The following is a 14,632-nucleotide window of genomic DNA, read 5'->3' as shown; positions in this document are numbered from 1 at the left end:
CCTCATGAAGATTTCCCTTCCTCACTGAAAGGATGGTTTCACTCAACAGGAACTCATTGAGCAGGGAAGATGTGAAGGGAGCACTTATCCTAGCCCGTGGTCGGCAAACTGCGGCTTGCAAGCCACATGTGGCTCTTTGGCCCCTTGAGTGTGGCTCTTCCACAAAATACCACCTGCGGGCGCGTGTACAGTGCGATTGAAACTTCGTGGCCCATGCGCAGAAGTCGGTTTTTGGCCTGGGTGAGTCTATTTTGAAGAAGTGCTGTTGATATTTGGCTCTGTTGACTAATGAGTTTGCCGACCACTGTCCTAGACCATGGGAATTCAATCATGAATGGACATGAATCCTGACCTCAAGGATGGAAATATCATAACAACTATCAATTACCAAGTGCCTACCATGTGTCAGCACTGGTCTGAGCATTTCATATATATCACCTCTCAAACTAATCCTGCAAGGCAGATATTATCTCCACTTTACGGATGAGCAAACTGAGGCTCTAAGATCATTTGTCCAAGGTCACCTAACAGGCAAGGAAAATTGGCTGGAATTCTAGGACTGGCTGGTTCACAAACCTATCCACTTTCCATGACTCTACCCTGCTGGACACGCATTATCTTTGTCTTCATCATCAATCTACCTAGCCTCCCATGCTACCTTTATTTTTTTTTTTTTAATATATTTTATTGATTTTTCACAGAGAGGAAGGGAGAGAGATAGAGAGTTAGAAACATCGATGAGAGAGAAACATCGATCAGCTGCCTCCTGCACATCTCCCACTGGGGATGTGCCCGCAACCCAGGTACATGCCCTTGACCGGAATCGAACCTGGGACCCTTCAGTCCGCAGGCCGACGCTCCATCCACTGAGCCAAACCGGCCTCGGCTCATGCTACCTTTATATTTCCAACCTGGCCATAGCTCTGTACGTTGTCCCAAGCAAACATACCTGCAAAATGCCTTAGGAAGGAAAAATACAAAGGGAAGAAAAAAATAAATGTCAAAATTCTTTTTTTTTTTTTAACAGATAGATGGGGCTGGCAGAGAGAACAACTATAGGGGACTGTCTTTTGCTTCAATAAAGCTGAAATCAAACAGTATATACATCTACAGTGTACTGCCTCAACTGAAGCTCTCATTGTTAAGTCTTAGAGTCTTTATTTAAAATCTTTAAAATAAAAAGTAAGAACTCAAGGTAGAAGAGAAACATCAAGCATCTACCAGCACAGGAAGCTAACTTGGAAAGGAGAATTCTGATTGACATTCCAATTCAACCACATTTACTAGACTCTGAACTACCAGTTATTTCTTGGAACCTTGGTCCCCTCATTCTATACCTACTTCAAAATTATATGTACATGCTGCTTTTGTGAATATTTTCATTCACACTTATTTTATTTGAATTTATTATGAAAGGAAAAACATCCACTGGGGTTGAATACATTTTCTTCTCTCAATAGAATCTGAAGACATATCAATGACAACATGCATTATCAATGAGGTAAGTATGAGAAATGAGTGGTTTGGACATTGTAATAAACATAACTTCCCAAATTTTCTAGATCTAAATAAAGACTAAATACAGGTTTCCCTGCTAATCAAAATTATAGGTGCTCAACAAATTCATAATTTCAGTTCATATAAATAGCGTTAGGTAAAAACTCACAGATGAAGAAAAATTTCTAACACATGTAAAATTCATATTCTAAGCCACCTGCTGCAAAGATACTTTTGCAAAACTCCTAGCAACATCGTTAGATATTTTTTTTAGATTCTTTCTTTAATTTTTTTCAATGTTCCCACTCAATGAAAGATGTTAGGTTACCCACTATTTCCTATCTGTCCAGGTAACATTCACCAACCGCTTAGCAACCACCAACAATCCTTCCCCATGATTCACAGTAATAATGTTCAGTGTCATCACAAATATCCATCTCCCCAGTCTCCCCCAACACATCACCCATACCAACTGGGGAAGACAGGTGAACACAAGGTTTTAACATCTGCCATAGAGCAAAGCAGCTCACACCTGGCTAGACTAGTCCTTGGGTCTGGTAGTATACTGACTCTGACAGCTTCCAAATGTTACTTCACTCAAAAATACTTTTTAAATGCTTTTTAAAGTTCATTAGCAAATGCAATATATAGTGATATATTGTTTCACTTAAACAATTTAGTCTATGATAGACTTAATGGAGTTTACAAAACAAATAGCCACTTCCCTAAATATAAAATACAGAAATAAATCATCTTTAAAAGATCCACTTTAGCCCAGCTGGCGTGGCTGTGTTTGAACGTCGACCTATGAACCAGGAAGTCATGGTTCCATTCTCCGTCAGGGCATATGCTGGGTTGCTGGCTCAGTCCCTAGTGTGGGGGTATGCAGGAAGCAGCCAATCAATGATTCTCTCACATCACTGATGTTTCCATCTCTCCTTCTCCCTTCCTCTCTAAAATCAGTAAAAATATCTTAAAGGGAAAAAAAGATCCACTTAAAACCCAGATCTTAAAATACCATCAGTAGTATTTATAAATAAATAATAATAACATCAACGATGACAGCAAAGACATTAGCTAACGTTTATATAACGCCATGATCTGGAACCTACTCTAAACATTAGCTATATTAACTTAATCCTCAAAATCACCTTATGGAGAAGTTTCTGATCTCTCATCTTTTTCAAATGAGTCAAGCAAAACCTCATGACTATCTCACCAAGAAAGACACAAATAACTATGATACCCTAATGTGAAAAAATTATTCTCTTTAGAGATAGTAATATTCCATTAAGTAAAACCTTAATATAATTTCACCAATACTATATTGATATTAAATATAAACTTGCACTCACAAGATTGCACATTATTTGACTAATCATAAAATGATTCTAAAATTATTTTGAAATTCATTAACCATTAAGATACAAGAGTGGTCATTTAAGGACAACTGTCAAAGACTCCAAACTCCACAGTCCTTTTACTTATTTTGTTGGACTCTCCCACAGGTCAGGGCTTCCCTCTTATGTAAACCATCTCAAATCCAGTTCTGCTTCAAGCACTGGTAGAGAACGAAAAGACTCACTCCACTCAATTTTCACCACCCACAGAAGGCAGCACAGATAACACAAAATAATTTAAATCATAATAGCTCGAGAAATTTTAAAATTAGCAAGTGACAAGGAGGTGGATTCAATTTTTAACTTCATTCAAATTATCAAATTTTAAATACTTTCAATTATTTATTTTTCCAATCTTCATAGTAACCATAACATCACCAATGTTAATTGCTTTGCCTAACTGTACTTTTATTGTTGCTTGCATCCTCATTTAATGAACTTCAACTGGTGCTGACAGTAATTCTAGCTCTAATCTTCTAAACATTTATTCTTTTAATGAATTCAATCTATTGTATTATGTCCCCACTATTCCAAGCAGCAGTTCATAACCCAGTGAATTAAAACACATGAAAACTTAAGATTATAAACTCAATAACACAGGGCCACCTATAAAGCATATAGCTGGATGTGCAGATGGATTTTATTTAAATTTAAAAGGACATTTTGTACATTTCACATTTATAGTCTGAAAGTAAACTGGTAATATTATTTTAAAGGAAGCAATAATTAAGTGATTTGTTTTCAAAGAAACTTCAGTATCATTGAATGACAAGCACGATGTTACCATAAACAAGAAGAAAGAACTTTTTCAATTCCAAATCCAACAATAAGACTATCTCAGAGTAATCTTCCAGTTATTTTCAAAGAAACCTCAGTATCATAAAATGACAAGCACGATATTACCATGACAATAGAACTTTTTCTAATTCCAACTCCAATGATAAGCCTATCTCAATGTAATTATAATGCTATTAATCATCACATAGAACAAAAAAAATTTTAAGTACAACACTGGAACATACAAGCCTGAGGGGAAAATATTATTCCCCACGACAGGGTAAGGAGTTTATGGGTAATTTATATATTCTATAGTTGTATATTTACAGATATGTACAAGGACAGGATCAAGGACAAATTTTAACCCAACCTGAATGATTTGGTCCTGACAATGTAAACAGCCCCATCAGTCTCTCACCACCAGCTATAATAATGGCCTATAATGACCTTTTGAGAGGAAGAACATCAACCTTCTTGATTTGCTCATTACTGTGTTCCGAGGGCAGTGCCTGGTGCATCATACTGCTCAGAAATTTGATGAATGAACTGACTGGATTATACAGCCCACAGAACAATTACAAAAATTAGAATGTAAGGCCCTTGGAAGAGACTATTTAGCCAGGCCATATGTAGACTCCTTTCATTGCTGTTTGCTTCATATATACTTGAAAAGCATTTGCACTTGATTTATTTCATTCAAGCAGCACCATAATTCAAGAATATGAGTACAGGGTCTACTACTCCTAAGCCCAAGGGCATCTGAAGTATACACCATTTCTAGAACATCCCACTAACCCAGAAAAGCCTAAATAAATTCCACCATTAGCTGAAATGCCTTTTACAATGTTAAGATATAAATCTAAACACAACAAACTATAGCTCTATCCAAAGTTTTTTAAGGAAAAACTAAACCTAGTTAGTGAAGTACACTTTCTCAACATCCTAAGGTTATGTCAAAGTTCCTCATACCTGAAACCCTACAGACAGATCTCCCCTTATATCCAGCCACATCCAAGTAAATTTCAGAACTAAGTTTTAGAACGTCATCTTGTTTTTGATTAAAATATCCTTAAGTTTCTTAAAGTGAAAGGAATATTATTTCTAGATGACTGGTTACTGTTAAAAACACCAGTTCATTGTATTAGTAGTAGATGGAGATCAAATGAAGATGGAAGCATAGGACAGGGCAGAACAGAAAGCCCAAAGATGTCCTTCATTTTTTAAAAAATGTATTTCATTGATTTTTTACAGAGAAGAAGGGAGAGGGATAGAGAGTTAGAAACATTGATGAAAGAGAAATATCGATCAGCCGCCTCCTGCACACCCCCTACTGGGGATGTGCCCACAACCAAGGTACATGCCCTTGACCGGAATCAAACCTGGGACCCTTCAGCCTGGAGGCCGACGCTCCATCCACTGAGCCAAACTGGTTAGGGCTTTTTTTTTTTTTTTTTTTTTTAATGTCCTTCATTTTTAAAAGTCCCTTGTATCAATCTGCTTTCAAGTCATTTTGACTTTTGCTTACAAATTAGGTAAAAACACCAGTCCTTTTGATGCATCACTATCTTTTTGGAAAATTAACTTGATGAGACAAAGATTGAAGTAGCTTCCTGACCCTCAAAAGAAACTCATTTTTGCTACAAATGTCCCTGGATTCCAAAATATTCATTCAAAAAGAAAGTGTTATATGCCTATAACGTGCAAGTCACACGATATCTGTCACTTCCAAACTGATAATTTTTGATAGCTCCTTAGAAGCCTGAACCCACTCAGAAGTCTCACTGTATGTCCTTATAAAATGTGACAGAGTTGTACCTCCTTCTATTTCCAGATATCCTCTTCTAAGGATGCTTTGGTAAAAAAGGGTAATTCGAAAGCCTGTATCTTCCTTATTAGAAGACAGTACTTTTCCTGAAATGATGCCAAGTCCCAATTTTCTCCATGTTCTTTTTAATGTTTTACCATCTTACTTTGAACAGTGTTCCAGGCACAAACAACCACGAATTAATTAAATTAAAATATATCATCACCATAAAATGAAAGTCTTTCATGGTACCCACATGAATGGATGAACTTCGGCCAGATCTCTCCCCTTACAACACTTTGTGTTCTGAAACAAGATCCAGGTTCATCCAAGAAAGATGGATGACAAACAGAATGGTAACAGAAGGAATATTTATTAAGCAACCCAACACACATTAGGCAGTTTACCCACCTGATCTCACCCTTCACTACCACCTCGGAAAGTATCAGTCCCATTTTATAAGAATGGAAATTGAAGCTCCAACACTCAGTTCACCAAGCTCAGTTCACAAAGCTAAGATAATCGCCTGGACTTGAATCTATACCCTTTCCTATAACAAGCTAATTCCCCTAAATGGAAAGATGAATGGTAAAGGACACCACTGTCCGAATGCCACCAGTTTACCAAGCCCTAACCTCCCTGTGGCTGATAGGCCTTGACTGTGACAGCATTTGAGTCCTGCAGGAGTCCAGAGCAGCATCTTCCCCCTCCCCACCATTGTGAGGTGCTGGCTACCCTTCCTGCCTGCCTCTTGGCTACACTGAGGCCCACTACTCTACCCTGAGTCTTCCCCATCACCACCTACCTATATCTTCCCACAGTGCTACTGCCTGCCTGGCTGCTCTTCCCTTCTCTCTGCTTCTCTTTCTTATCACTTCAGTATCCTCGCAATTTTCAGGTTCCTTCCAAAGGTAGTAAGATGATTCAGTTAGTACATAATTCCAGCCCAACATGAGCAAGATGGCAATTAGCTCCCATGCTCACCTGTGTTCATCTACTGCTAGCGCACATAATAGACACTGGCTCTGGAACCTGACGGGCCTGGGGTCCCAACCCTGACTCTCTCTGCAGGACTGGGCAAGTTACTTGGCTCAGTTAACTGCAGACATCCTGTTCTTGGTGTTGTTGGGAAGCTCATATATTTCATCGCCTGGCACACAGCAGAACCGACAGCCACTGCTTCTCTTCTCCTTCTAAACTATTTATTCACCAGCAAAGATAACTTGAGTTTCTCCTCCCAACTTCTTCCAGGTCCCCAGCTATTCCAGGAAAATGCTTTTTCATAGGCAAACTCAATTTTACCACTGGTAGTCCTAGTTACCTAGCTTAATTTTTCAAACAACCCCCCTATAATCATGCAGTAACTTCTACCTTCAAACACCTTTTAAAATTCTTTCTGACATAAAAAAAGAATTAAAAATCAGGAGAGACATGCAGAAGAAACCTCTTGTCATGAGGTCTCCTTTCTACAGAAAGGGATTATATGACAAGTTATCTCTTTCTGCTCTGAGGGAGGAAAATGAAGCCTACCGGTAACCCAAAGCAGCGGTTCCCTAGCCTTTGGAGAAACTCCTCCGAAAATCTGCTGAAAGCTCTAAAGCCTTTGCCCTGAAAAATGTCAATCTGCACAAAGACATAAAATACCATCTAGAACTTCAAGAGGGTCAAGGGCCCTCTGAAACCCACCCACCAACAGCAAGGTAAGAGCCCTGGACAAAGAACCACCTATGACACTCCTGAAACTGGCAAAATCCTCAATTCAGATTTTGTTTCTTTGAAGTGCAATAAATTCAAAAACCTGGACAAAAACCTCAAGAAGGTAAAGAAAGAAGTTTTCTCATTCACCTCTTCACCTCTTTCTGTGGCTCAAAAACAAAATGCTACAAAACTAACAAGGCTCAAACCCTGAAGAGGCGGTTCACTCTTAGAAGCAAGATCTCAAAAAAAGGATGTGCTCAGAGCCAGTGCATGTATTGGGGATGAGCAAGGGAAAAGGAGGTACAAAATTAAGAATTAAATTCTTTACATTTTATTTTTCAATATCATCCTTTAGAACTTCCTTTGTTCATGTATTTTCTTAAGAAGCATTACATATTTGTGTAATAGCACAAGTATGCAATGTATAAATAGATATATAGGGTGTCCCCAAAAAATGTATACACACTTTAACAGCTGATAGCTCAATTTTGAAAATGAAATGCATTTTAATAAACATTGCCTTTATAATTATTCAAAGTGTGTGTACATCTTTGGGGACACTTTGTATATGTTATTTTTACGGATAGGAGAAACCAATTACAAAAAATGTTTGGAGACTCTGTCCTAGTAGACAACTGCCAATTAAGTTATTTAACAAAAATGTTATCTAGTAATTCTCCACAAACGGAATTTACCTTGAAAATAAATTACATTTGCCATCTTAAGTTCTTATTCCTGAAATCAGAAGTCAGTGTGAAACTGATGTTGACTAAACAGTAATGCTAAGATTGCTCCAAAAGAACTAGTTCTCCTTTTTGCTTTAAAAGTCTAATTCTCACAGCTATACATACATGCTCCATATTTTTCTTCCTTAAATGGAAATAATCCATGTAATGTATTAAAAAAAATAGAAATCAACTGAAAAACACTGATAAGCATTTTCTATTACACAGTTCTTCCTATACTTATAATAATTAATATTCAACTCCTACGATGATGTACCCAGTACTGAGCTAAATGTTTTACCTACTTGAAGGCACTGACTCTCTGAGGTAAATTCTAATACTCTCCTAGGGGTTGGGAGGGAGAAGGGGGGTTCTAATATAAAGTGACAGGAGAAGATTGGACTTTGGGTGGTAGGCACACGGTGCAATATACAGATCTTGTAACATAGAAACCCATATCTGAAACCTGTATGTTCATGTTGACCAATGTTACCCCAATAAATTTAATAAATAAATATATTTTTTAAATAATACTACTGCTCTCCTAATTTTGGAGATTTTCAAAAAAAACATTGCTTAGAGGTCACATAGCTATGAGTGGACCCAAAATTGAAACCTACCTATGTGTGACCCCAGGGCCTCTATTCTTACCTCAGGAAGGCCACCTGCTTCCCTTAGGTAATATATATGTTACATATATTAAGTATACATTATTATATATTAGGTAACAATATAATTGTTGTTCAATCAATATGTTCCTATGCTTAATTCTACTGTAACCTAATAATAAGATCCCTACTTATTTTCATAAAATCTTCAAATACAAAGGGTAGAAAAATATTTTTAAATAGTAAAAGAGGATGTCATCACTGGTAAAGAAACCAGAGCTATGTTAGTCAGCCTTTTTGAAATAATCTAGAAACTTTACTGTTCTTTTTCAAGCACTACAAAATCTAATTAATATTAAAAGCTAACATTATAAAATAAAAGATTTGACAAAAGAAAATTTGATCATAAAACCCTGCTCTAAAAGTCCATTATAAACTTCAGGTATGCTATTCTCTCAAACTGTATTTTTTAAAAGTCTGGTGATCTGATCAACTCATGATTCAGTGCCCAAACAGCAGCACAAAAATGGGGTTTCACTGCACTTAACATCTTAACTTCTGTAAAATGGAAATGATGAATCCCCTTAAGTAAAAGGAATCGCTCTTAATATGTCATATATGAAATCCACTCCACCCTCTTACTACAAGATACCACTGAATTTTCAACTTGAAACATGCAGAATTTCCAGAGCAAAAAACCATTCTCAAGAGTTTAAGTGAATACTCAGCAAATTGATCCCTCTATAAATAAAAAGTCTTCATTAAACAAGGTTATAATTTTGTATAAATTTTAAGTTAAAATTTTCATGGCCTGGATTTGGGGGAAAAGTTTTTTTAATATTTAGGGAAGAAAAATAAATGTCTATCCTACTATTACTAATAACCTAGATGTCAACTAACAATGTTCATTCATTTACTAACAAACACTTATTGAATGCCAACTATGTACTAGGCACTAGTGTAGGAACTAGAGATAAGAGAAACAAGGTTCCTAAACCAAAGAAGATTATATTCTAACTGGAGGCCTAATGCATGAAATTCATGCATGGGTAGGGTCCCTACGCCAGCGATCAGGGACAACTGGGGGCGGGGGAGGAAGGGAGAGGGGAGGAAGGGCCCCCCCCCCTTGGCATCCACCTTGGCCGGCCTGGCACCATCCCGCTCGCCACTGGTGCCACCACAGCCGCAGGACGCCTCTCTCTGCCAGGTGTCCCACCCAGCAGGGTGATGGGGCTCCCCTCCACCCCCACCCCCGCTGGCACCTGCCTTGGCTGGCCTGAGGCCTGCAGGCTGGGGTCAGCTCCTGCATTGAGTGTCTGCCCCCTGGTGGTCAGTGCGCGTCATAGCAACCAGCCGATGGGTTAACTGTCTGCCCCCTGGTGGTAAATGCATGTCATAGCGACTGGTCAACCGGTCGACTGTCTGCCCCCTGGTGGTCAGTGCATGTTATAGAGAGCAGTTGAGCAGCCTAAGCATATCATTAGCATATTACACTTTGATTGGTTGAACAGCCAACTGGTCGACCGGACACTTAGCATATAACATTTATTATATAGGATATCAGAGTAAATAAGTAACTAAAGAATCCAATGTATGCCTCCCAACTTTGTATTTCAAGCATGGTTAATTTTACCCCTAGAGTTTTTCCTTCATTTTTCTTCCTAAGTTTCATAAAGACTATTTTTTTTCTTTAAGCAAAATCTTTAGCCAGAATATTCCCCTCCCCTCCCAACTCATAAAACCTCATCTTTACTAACTGGTAAACATACCATCTTTACAATAACCAGTATTCATTTAGTGTCCACTGATTTCAAGTATAAATATTAGAATCTCATTTATGAATCTTCCTCCCTTTAAAAAAAAAATGTTCACTTGGAAAAAAATACAAGCTTAAAATATCCTAAGCTAAATTTTAAGTATCATCTAGTCGATCTAGTTTTTCCTATAATAACTTCTGGTTTCACAAACTGTTACAGAAATAAATGTTCATGAATGAACTAGCAAACCAGGTTTTGATTTCCTCTAAGCCACTATAGTGCCTTATGTTGTGCATGTCCCCTTTCTCTTCCCTCTTAAGTGTGAGGAAGACAAAACTCTACCTTCAAAGGTAGATTCTGATAGATTGCAGGACATAGACGTTACGTTTCAACACATTTCAAACAATGCCTGTTCATAAACATAAAGCAAACAGATAAAATTTTAAAAAGGAACCAAAAGTATCCACCTACCTAAACAAAAGTTGAAAGGTCTAATTTAAAAAAACAAGTTCATATTAAAAAACTAGTCCTTAATTTATGCCAATGTAAAGAGAAAAATTATTATTAAACAAGTATGATCATCACATATACTTTATATTTGCACTATCTGAAAACAAGAATGCATGTAATCAATTACTACATTGTCCATCTTTTTCTTGATTTTTAAAAATGAAATCTTTCAAACATCATTTTTTATATGTAAGTTAATGGTACCATCTCCTCTATTAGGTCTACTTCCTGTAATTAAGACAGTACAATTTGAAATTATCATTGCACACAATGTGTACATCAAAATGTCAAATGAAAAATACAGACCCAGACATCTTAAACTTTCTCTGGCAGTCAATTTTCCTACTTATCAATGTGAGAGATCCTCCTGATAATAAGTTGTTTGTTTTTTTAATTTATCCACAACTATTTATATTAAATTGAGCTCTTTAAAAGGGAGGAAGGGTGTATCTGGTCACACACCAATAACTTCAACAAGTCTGAAATCTCCCATCCCTCAATTTGTGACACAAAAATTTAACAAATATGAAACTCTACAAAAAGGAAATTATATATAGCTTTAAAAAGATCAACTGAAAAGGAATCCATCACCTGGTCATGAGCCTTACCTTTCAGCAGTGGCAGAGGTGTTAACTCAATAGGCTTGCCTTGAGACCTAAACTGTGAGGAACTTTGCGACCTCTTCTGTCTGGCTTTTCTGACGGACTTCCGAGAAAATCCGTCTACTTTATCCACTGATGGAGGAGTAGTTGGTGCTGAGGACATATCCCTACTGAAGAGAAAGAGGTAACATAAATATATTCCCAAGGCTAAAGCATAAATGTAAGTTGCATAAATTCTAAAATTCTCATATACAATATTCATGAAAATGGGACTATGTAATAAAGAAAGCAAATAAAATCAACTAAGTCATGTTCAATAAGAAAACATAAAAATGTGGTGAAAAAAAAAGTAATATAACTACCATATATGCAATACTGTAATTCTAATGTATTATGCTGTTCCTGCTATGATAAGCATTAAAGATGCTCATTTAGACTTGAAGAACTCCATGCTATCTACTCATTTTCTAACTACAAAGCTCTTCTCATCTTGAGATTCCTGAAGTAATGTTGGAACTATTCTGCAGCTGGAAAACTTCCATTAATACATTTTCCCAAGATATTTAATATTATGAATGGGCTCTGCAGTTGAAACCCGTATGCTACTTCAAGCATCCACACCAATGTATCGCAGCAAGTGACATTTACAATTACTGAAACTATCTAGGCATGACTTTTAATGCAATGTGCTGGCTGTGTTTGCTATGATAAACTACAACACACTGCAAATAAGAACAGGCTAGATTACTTTAAACAGAACACATAAAAGGCATAATTAAAATCATTTCAAAGACTTTTTTTTTAATGAAGGCATCTTAAGTTATTAAAGCTTAATAAACTATGATGAAATCATGCACCAAAGTTGAAATGAGAACTTAAATTCACAGCCCACTTAGACAACCAAGCTGAGCTCCCTTGAAGTTCATTATCAAATATTAATTTTCATTCCATCAAACTGATGAAACTGAACAGTTCTTTTGGATTTTTTTAATCCTGTCAAATTATTAAAATGAAGGCTATTTCCTAAAAGTAACGTGTTAAGCTCAATGTCATCCAACAACTTAAACAGATGCCATTATTTCCATGCAAGATTAATGGCAGAATGGAATAGAAATAATGTATATGGGGGAAATGCCGTCATTCCAAACATTAAGACAAATGTTTTTTAATCTCTAAATGAAAGGGTAAGGTAGTTTCTTCCTGAACCTATAAGAATAAAAAGTTACCTCAATAACCTGGCTTCTGACAAAGTAAAAATAACAAAAACATTAAAAAACACACGTACAAAAAAGCACACAACACCCTATGATATTGAGGGTTGAAATTCTGGTTCTCTTTTTTTTTAAAAAAAAAGTTTTTTGGAAATTTATCTGTTAGTCTTAGATAATATGTGACAGATTCAAAATGGAATTGTAACCTATGTATGACTACAGAAGAAGGAACATCACTTAAAATTTTTCATAATGACTGCATCAGCGACAAGCTCCACATCATATTTGTACACTGTAAATTTAGGGGCCGCTTTCCCCATCTGGCATGTGAATTGTTTAGATTTCACTTAACCGTAACAACCCAATTATTTCAGTAAATCCTGCTCCTCCACTACTCTTTTTATCTCTTCTTTATTCCTCATCTCCCACTTGTAAAAGTGGTTTATTGATAGCAAATTTTTTTTAATCCCTTGGCCCTTATGTCCGCGGCCAAGAATCGACGTCAAGGATCTCAAGCCTGAAGCGCTGCAGAACTGAACGTGCAGCGGCAGCGGGGCGAAGCCCGGGGAAACAGGTTTCGCCCTGGACCGCGGCGCCCGCAGCCTCATCCTCTCAGCATCGGGCATGTCCCCGGCTCAGGGTGAGCCAAAGGCGGCGGCGGGTGGAGAACCGCGGGGAAGAGGTTCGTCGGGAGAGAGAGCTCACATACCCACTTTGCTCCCAGCCACCCCCGCCCCAAGCCCTGAAGATTAGCGGCCACAGAATCCTCACCACCCCGATCTCCCTTTTCCTCCCCGCCCCGTCGGGGGATCGGGGGTCCGAGAACACGCCTCCAATGCCGGAAGGTGGAGAAAAGCGGTCAGGGGGGAAGAGTGCAGGAGAGGCATCGTCCGAAGCATTTGCAGGTAAATCAGACAAGTGGGACGGGCCCTCCTCTCTCTCCCGCACCCCGGTCCACCGCACTCCAGGCCTTCCCGAGGCTGGTGCCCCGCAGGCTGCCCAGGAAGACGGGGAGGAAGCGGGGAAGCGGGCGAACCCCGGTGCTGGAGGGACGAAGTTACCTTGAAGCTTCTGGGGAAGAATCCGAAGATGATCTGTGGCTTTGAGGGGCGGGAGACGCGCGAGAGGGCCGCAGCGGGGGCGGGTGGCGGGACCCCGACTTGCGGGAGGAGGTCCGGACAGCGGCAGGGAGCCGGGGCGAAGGCTGTCCGGCGCGGCGTCCCTCCGGTTCCGCGGCGGCGGCGGCGCCTCTAGGCCTCACGGCCGGTCCTGAACCTCAGCGCTCCGGCGGCGGCGGCGGCGGCCTCACGATCCTCCCCCACGGGCCCGTCCCATCAAATCGGCACCGACCCCGTTGCGGCTCCGCCGGTGGCTCCTCGCTCACATTCCCGGCGGGCGGCGCCTCAGCTCGTTGCCCCGGACCTGGCGGCGGCGGCGGCGGCGACGTGGGAAGGGGGAAGGGAGGGAGGAAGACTGGATCCGCAGCGGCAGCAGGCGAAGGAGGAGGAGCCGCTGGAGCTGGAGCCGCCGCTGCCAGAGTCGCCGTTCGGTACCCGCAGTGGGTGCCCGTCAATGCCCCTTTCTCTCTCCTATTGTCAATATCACCGGGCGGCTGAGTCCATGGCACACGCGCAACCGAACCTTCTGGCCAGCAGCGCCCGCCCCCGGCGCCCACTCACTGGATGCTTCAAACGGGAAGCGAGGCCTCATTGGCCGGCGCCCGCCTTCACTCCCATGCCAGCATGTGCGGCTGAGAGCCGGTCAGGGATTGGCGGCGGGGGGGCGGAGACACGGGAGGGTGGGAAGAGAGGAGAGCGAGGATTGGGCTGAGGGCGAGGGACCCGGATGCAGCCGCGAGCTCCGGCCGCGCTGCCGCCGCTTCCGCCAGGAGGCTGGGTGGCTTGAAGAGAGTGGTCAGTGCCGCCGCCGGGCCTGAGAGCTGCTCCCTAAACCCGGGAGGTGTGCGATGGGCAGATCAATGAAATGGGTTTCCACGCATTGCGGAACCTCTGGGCGGCGATCGTCTTGAACCAGAGGATTCCA

General features: G+C 40.2%; 1 protein-coding gene across 2 annotated transcripts in view; it reads right to left on the bottom strand.

The window, feature by feature from the left end:
- LOC139012586 (serine/threonine-protein phosphatase 2A 56 kDa regulatory subunit epsilon isoform) overlaps positions 1-14,224 on the bottom strand; it is a 65,551-nt gene extending 51,327 nt beyond the window's left edge. The window contains exons 1-2 of one of the 2 annotated variants that reach the window (XM_070418728.1): positions 13,651-14,224; positions 11,385-11,545 (exon numbers count right to left, since the gene is read on the bottom strand). In XM_070418728.1, coding sequence (XP_070274829.1) covers positions 11,385-11,541 — 157 coding nt within the window. In that variant the 5' untranslated portion in view covers positions 11,542-11,545; positions 13,651-14,224. Of the gene's footprint in view, positions 1-11,384; positions 11,549-13,650 lie in introns of both variants that reach the window. The other variant, XM_070418719.1, reaches the window with a different exon arrangement.
- Between the last annotated feature and the right edge of the window lie 408 nt (positions 14,225-14,632).

The sequence above is a fragment of the Myotis yumanensis genome, unplaced genomic scaffold, assembly GCF_028538775.1.
Source record: "Myotis yumanensis isolate MYYU_CA2020_CCGP unplaced genomic scaffold, mMyoYum1.0.hap1 SCAF_1, whole genome shotgun sequence".
Classification (NCBI taxonomy): domain Eukaryota; kingdom Metazoa; phylum Chordata; class Mammalia; order Chiroptera; family Vespertilionidae; genus Myotis; species Myotis yumanensis.
Note: the sequence above shows the minus strand (reverse complement) of the source record. Positions and strands in the feature narration are given on the sequence as shown.